Source organism: Schistosoma mansoni, chromosome W, assembly GCF_000237925.1.
Source record: "Schistosoma mansoni strain Puerto Rico chromosome W, complete genome".
NCBI lineage: Eukaryota > Metazoa > Platyhelminthes > Trematoda > Strigeidida > Schistosomatidae > Schistosoma > Schistosoma mansoni.
In genome coordinates this window covers 41,897,482-41,905,131 of record NC_031502.1, presented here as the reverse complement: position 1 = coordinate 41,905,131, position 7,650 = coordinate 41,897,482, and the positions used below count along the sequence as shown (strand labels likewise).

The following is a 7,650-nucleotide window of genomic DNA, read 5'->3' as shown; positions in this document are numbered from 1 at the left end:
TAAGCAAAAGCAGAATATTGAAAATTTCGAGATAAGAAGTATGAATTAGGAAGTTTATACGAATCCACCCGTAATGATCATACAAGCCAATTTTTTTTTGTTTTTAAATTATCTTGTTTTATTCCTGTGTGTAGGATTCATTGTTAATATTAAGCAAATAAAAAAAATCTTTAAATCGTGTATCATTTAAAATTTAACAAAATAACTGATTGTCGGATAGATCAACAGATTAAACAGAAGCAACAATAATGGTAGTAGTGACTTTAAAAAAAGAATGATTGTCAAAAATCTTTTCCACATTTTAACAAACAATTTTAGGATATTTAAAAAAAACAGTAGGGAAAGGATTTGTAAACGAAAATTCACAAAGGGCTGTAATATCCAACTTGACGATTACATGATGGACAAAAATGTCTAGCACTTTTTGTGGAATCCAGACAGAATGGAATCAAGCAGCAACCAAAGAAAAATCTGAAATGAAAGAAAATGTTAAAAGTCGATATTTTATAATGGATTGAAGCTCTTTAATAACAAGTACCCGGACTAGATTGACAGATTTTTTGTTGACAGTATACTGCCCCAAAAGCGCTGATAGTGCCGAAAGTGGAGATGGTCCGTTCTCCTTATCAAGATCCTCTTATATGGCCATGCGGATATAGACGTAAAAATTGTGAGTAAAAAGTGGTGTAGTTAGGGATCCTAAATAGTGACTATTAATTGGTTAACAGGGTGTAAATCCTCACTATCTGAGGCGGTTGAGTCTTATGTTATAATAGGGACCTGGAGGTGAAGATGTGGTGTCAGTCCGTGAAATTGTTGACCATAGGTCCAATCTACGTTGATAGGTTTAGACATCTGGATTTAGACTTGTGAGGTAGTCTTAATCTGCGTTTAAAGATGGGTGATGCGTTCCGAAATCGGTTAAAGTAACGAGGTCGTATTTATTTCATTATAATGGGAGGAATATAGCAAAGGTTGGAACTGGTTTTCAGGTTATGATTAATATTACTTATATTTTTGTTGTGTAACTACTGAGTAATTGGATTACTACTTTTATATATTACGTTTAAGCTTCCGTTCAACCCGTTAACTATTATTGTGCGGTGTTCCAACCGTGTTAAGGTTGGTGAAGCCGATTGACTTTTCTGGAAATAGTCGTAATAACTCAAGGCTCACAAACCCTCCGCGTGCATGTGATTTCGTAGAAAGTCATCTTGGCGTACGGACGTCGCACCATGAGCAAGTATAGCCTACATGCATACTGGTGACAAACGTTTCCACCCATACATCGCATAACATACATAGAGGAATATTCACCCACTTGGGAAAGTAGATGTTCACCACTCCCTTAGAAACGTATTTGCCAAAGCTGACTGTCACTTATGCATTACATGCAAATCGCTGGTACAAGGTCTTTCGGCCCGCACTTCATGACATGCAAATAAGCATATACACTGATAAGAGGTAAATGGTCACCTCTCCCTTGAATTTGCTATTATTTATTTTTTATCACGTCTTCAACCTAAAAGATTAAGCCACTGATTTTATTGGATATAGGGCAGACATTTTTTGACTATGTTACTTGTGCTAACCCATGCGCGTACCATTCGCATATATCTACATACACAGACCATACAAGACAAAACTCATGCAATTCACATACGTTAGCATACACGTCGGGTAGTCCGCAAGACTTTAGTCTTGTGAGCGTCGAGAATGAAACCCAGTTGACCTAGTTAACAATACAGTGATGGATAAATCCGATAAACACCGATGTACCAAGTTAGCTAGCAAGGCTGACCCTACTAATGAGCAGTGTCATGTGAAGCCTTCCAGTCAGACTGCGTCCTGGATTACTGTTACTTTCCTTACCCAATATACCAATAACAGGAAAATATTTCTATTCATATCGTGGTTACTTTTATTCTTTGAAACTAGATCTAGTAATACAGGTAGTAGATGTCCACTAAATATATTTCATATCAGAAATATTTTTCAGATATTCGGAGGTAATTTTTTATTAAAAAGAGGGTATAATTACTAAGGTAAAGTGTGAAAGGTGTCATTCTGCAAATCTGGGAAACGAACTCCTCCTGTAACTCCTCTAGAGCTACTGCTGGACCCATGCCTACACAAAGGAGGAGGGTTGCGTATGGGGTCGGCATACTCATCCCGTAGGAAACAACCTCGCTGAAAGAACGCTAACCACCGTAAACAAATTAAATCACTTAAGTTCCGTCCTGAGAGTTAAACGATTTTCATCCAGAAGAACTATAGCGACTCATAGTGAAAGCTGAGATTCTTCCGAAGTCACGAGGTCGATGCCCCTTCTGACAACCAGAGCAACAGTTAATATAGGTACATGGAATGTTCAGACAATGTGGAAGACTTGAAAGAACTAAACAAATAGCGGCGTAAATGAGGAGATACACCCTGGAATACGTGGAACTCATTGGATCAAAGCTGGACAGAAAAGGTTAAATTCGGAAGAGATACTGCTGTACTCTGGTCACGGAAAAGGAAATGCTCCATACACACAAGTTGTACCGATGCTATCTAAATAAGCACGAAAAGCACTTATGGGATGGGAATCTCATAGATCCAGAGTCATTAGAGCATCCTTCAAAACAAGGAGGAATGGGATTACAACGAATATTATCCAATGTTATGCACCCACCAATGGTAACAATGAAGACAATAAAGGTCGGTTTTACTAGACGCTGCAGTCGGTCGTAGAGAAGTGCTCGGGAAGGGAACTGGCCATCCTGACCTAGCAACGACAGCGGAAAAAGCTGCAACAGAAGGAGTTATGAGACGACTATATGACTCAACGAAAAAACTAGCAAGGAAATATGGTAAACCAGAGAGACAAGTCAAAGACAAAGAACGTAAACCAATCACTGAGATTGAAGAACAGAGAAACAGATGGGTAGAACACTTTGAGGAACTCTTGAAAAGACCAGCTCCATTGGATTGACCAAACGTCGAAACAGCGCACACAGACCTTCCTATGACTGTTACTTCACCAACGATCAGAGAAATCAGGATAGCCATCAGACAAATCAGGAGTGGGAAAGCAGCAGGACCTGACAATATACCACCAACTGCAAATATGCTCCACGTTCTACTCAGGAAGAGTGGTTGAGAAAATCGTCAACATCATCCGGAATTCACACGACGGACTACACTGCAAAGACTACACTTGCATGAAGGACAACTGACAGATGCATTTCAGTTGAAGATTTGTGTCAGGTAAGGCTGCTTGCTCTCACCCTTTCCCCTTCATTTAATAGTTAATTGGATTCTGAAGACCTTCAAATTTCAAGAAAGCACGGAACACAGTGGAGAGCTTTGATGCAACCAGACGATTTGAACTTTGCAGATGACCTAGCCTTTCTGTCTCATTCACACCAATAAATGCAGGCCAATACAACCAGTGTAGCAGAAGTCTCTGCATCAATAGGCCTCAACAAACACAAAGGAAAAAGCAACATCCTTAAGTACAACACGGAGAACACCAACCCAGTCACAATTAATGGAGAAACTCTGGAAGAGGTGGAGACTTACACGCACTCATCTGGGCAGCATCATAGATGAACAAGGAGGATCCGATGCAGACGTAAAGGAAAGGGTTGGCAAAGCAAATACATCATTCCTACAGTTAAAGAACATGTAGAACTCAAAACGACTGTCAACCAATATCAAAGTCACAATCTTCAATACGAACACCAAGACAGTTTTACTCTATGGAGCTGAAACTTAGAGAACTGTTACAATTATCATAAAAAAGGTACAAGTACTCATAAACAATTGTCTATGCAAGACACTCAATGTTCGTTGACCGGATGCCATCTGCATCAACCTACTGTGGGAGAAAACAAACCATCTTCCAAATGAAGAGGAAATTAGGCAAAGACGTTGGAAGTGGATAGAACATACATTGAGTAAATCATTGAAATGAATCACGAAGCAAGCTCTAACTTGGAATCCTGATAGTAAATAGGGAAGAGGAAGTTCAAAGGACACACCGTGTAGAGAATTGGAAGCGGACATCTAAAGGATGAACAACAACTAGGAACAACTGGAAAGGATTACCCAGGACAGATTTCGATGGAGAATGCTGGTGGGCGGTCTATACTCCTTGATGAGTGGTAACAGGATTAAGTAAGTAATTATCAGGAAAGAAACTTATGCAATTGGTGTATATAACTTATTGTTTTGAACAAATTAATATGTATTTTACAAATTATATATTTTTTGATCTGTTTCACCCTTTGTATAATAGTGTATTCTGTGATTTTCTGCAGGTAAAATGGCTAAATTCATTAAAGCATTTTCTAGAAAAATGTATTTATTTAAAGCAGAAAAAATACTTTGTGACTTTCCCTGTAGAATATAGACTTATTTTTCGTTTTTAATTTTCACTTGACTTTCTGTAGAGTATTCAACATATTCAACGAAAATTCTAAAGGAAGTGTTTGATGTCTTCAAATATTCAAACATTTTTTTCCCCTGAATAGACTAGTTTTCATATTTTCAAAGTATAAGTGGATGAGGAAAATCAAATAAAAAAGGGAATGTATACATAGTATTCAATTTTTTCTAATAAATATTAATATGAAAATTAGTCGTGAACCCAATTATTATTATTATTTAAACATAAATATTGGTACAAGGGGGCACCAGATATATATGCGTCACACAAATCTCATTTGATTTGTGTGAGGGCTGTGATACTGCCCGGGTGCCCAAACTGAAGCAGGTAGTTTTCGTAGGCGGCCACACCCGAAGCCTTTGACCTAAAGGTCTGATCCACAAGGCAGTGGAGCATCCTGAGGAGATGCAGTCCCATGGTAGCCAGTGACCAACGATTGATTCATACGCCATTTGTTCCCTCAGGATACTGGAGCCCATGTGCACCACTGGTTTGGAATCAGGGTTTTCCGACTCCCCTATGTGGATTTTCCGTGTCCACTAATCCGGTTAAAGCGTCGGACATTCGTTTTTCGTCCTCTCAATTTCGTAAACAACACCCATGCCATGAGAAGACATTGAGTAGAACTTTCCTGGAAGAGGCTATATACGCGTGGCTGTGTGGGAGCATTTCGAGAGGGACGGTGGCCCCTCACCACTCTCGGCCGTACCAGGGCATTCGGGGACATGGTTGTCATTAGTTATATAATATTTTATGGACTGAGGGGAATTTTAAAGTGAAAAAGACGATTTTATAATCCTTGGAAGCATCTTGTACTGTACAGAAACTTACATATTGAACTGGTAAATGATTAATCATTCATTTAATCAGCTGTTTTTAGTTTGATCGTACTTCATAGGCATTTGTGATTAATTGATGCAAAATAAAAACACAAGATACATTTGCTTATAGAATATATTTTACTTCAAATTACTGAATTTCAGTTAGATATGGATTATGTAAATACTTTCGGTCTATCTACTACTGAGTTATCGCCAGTTAACTGTCTAGTTTTACCAAGTCTTTTGATTCGTGAGTCATTTGGGTTTTGAAGTTGATTCTTTCGTAAGAAACCACAATATGCTGATTTTCATAACCTCAAAGCTGTCCATTTGTAATGAAGTCCATTATTTTTCAACAGTATCCCCTCAACTGGTCGTGAATTTATCATGTATTAAAATTTTTTTGACCACAAACAAACCTACATACTGAACTACTATCCATAATGATCATATATAATCGAGAATAAATTATTTGTATTACTGTATCCCAGCTCTAGCGACGGGGAAAAGGTAAATTCTATCATTTGACAATTTGGGAGTAGATTCATGTGTTGAGATGATCAGTCTCCTTCTTTAAATGATACTTTTATTCAACGTTATCGTTTTGTTTCCACATAATTTGCTAACTCAGCAGTGTTTCTCAAGATTTATGAGAACAAAATGATCCGAAGCGTGCCATTATTTTCTAAAATTTAAGAGGCGATAAAAGTTCGTAAAATTTATTGGTAACTAAACCTATTTCTATCAGTTTATTCGTACTATGCTCCAGGTGAGCTTCATGATTATAGATATCAGGATTTAAATAAACTGATATCCAACTTTACTCCTTTGTTGTCATTTATCATTTATCTCTGCTCCTTCTAGAATGGAGAGCGTTAAAGTGGAATTAAGTCCACCCTTTGTGCCCACCTAACATCTTAGTATGACTAATAATGCTTAAAGATATAAAATTCACTTGTCAAACTCTACTGTTTTTCACTGTTCACTACTGTTTTCGTATTGATTCCTATGGTCTGGATACCATGTGGCTACTACTTACTACAAATTGTTTTCGGATTTCCTTGATTTCTGTTACCTACACAAACTCAGTCATTGTACAGATAATGTCCCTCTCTAAGTGCTCTCACATGGCCACGCGTATATAGCCTCTTCCAGGAAAGTTTTACTCACTGTCTTCTCATGGCATGGTTGTTGTTTACGAAATTGAGAGGACGAAAAACGAATGTCCGACGCTTTAACCGGATTAGTGGACACGGAAAATCCACATGGGGGAGTCGGAAAACCCTGATTCCAAACCAGTGGTGCACATGGGCTCCAGTATCCTGAGGGAACAAATGGCGTATGAATCAATCGTTGGTCACTGGCTACCATGGGACTGTATCTCCTCAGGATGCTCCACTGCCTTGTGGATCACACCTTTAGGTCGAAAGCTCCGGGTGTGGTCCCCTAAGAAAACCACCTGCTTCGGTCTGGACACCCGGGCAGTATCACAGCCCTCGCAAAAATACATGAAATGACGCTTTCTACTGACAATGCTATTCACGCTCCGACTAAAAGTCAGACAATTTGCACTGCTGAGGCATTGGCAATCCATGAATTCAAGCCTGAACTTTGCGTGCAGAAACGATTTGTCCAACCTCTTACCCTTCCTTGGCCCTAATTCCCTCATTGGGTACGTTTTTTTTTGGTTTTTTTGTTTTTGTACTTTTATCTGATTATTATCGGTTTTTGTTTTTTAAATTACTATTTTACATTTAAACTCTAATCAGTTATTATTATTATTATTATTATTATTATTATTTTTCTTGATTATTACTCAGATTATTATTATTATTATTATGACATTTGTGTTTGTCGCTTTTCTTCATATCTGTCAATTGAACTATTATCTGACCCATAAATTATTTTCTTCCTTACCCCTTGATTAGTACGTCACCTCATTTGTTATTTATTGTCGAATCAATTTATAATGCAATCTTTTCTAGCCTCCTATAGACATATATTTTCCATATAAACTATATATACGAGATTTCGTAAAATATCGTACAGATTGTCTTAAATCATCTAACTGATAATCTGCATAGTGATCAGTTGTTTTTTGTTTCCAAGAAAGTTAAAAGGAATGAATCAATTGAAAGTGTTGTGTGTGTGCTCATTCAGTTAATATGTGAGAAAATATCTATTCGTCTTGTTTTTTCTTTGCTTGTAGTCACTGTGACTCATAAATACCTCTTTTTTCTTCGCTCGATCGGTTCAGTAATGATAGGCAAAACAAACCTCTGTAGTCTTTTGTGACACTTTAAAGATTTCTCAAGACTTTCATGAAATCCTGATAGGTGTTTGTGATAAGAAAGCAATTTTTTCAGGTGTATCAAGTATTACAGCGTCTTATAG

General features: G+C 37.7%; 1 protein-coding gene across 1 annotated transcript in view; it reads right to left on the bottom strand.

The window, feature by feature from the left end:
• Window positions 1-362: 362 nt before the first annotated feature.
• Window positions 363-7,650, bottom strand: part of Smp_203810 (uncharacterized protein) — a gene marked incomplete at both ends in the record, with an annotated part of 25,726 nt that continues 18,438 nt past the window's right edge. The window contains one exon of the mRNA XM_018789746.1: window positions 363-471. Within this exon, the coding sequence (XP_018655158.1) occupies window positions 363-471 (109 nt within the window). The remainder of the gene's footprint in view (window positions 472-7,650) is intronic.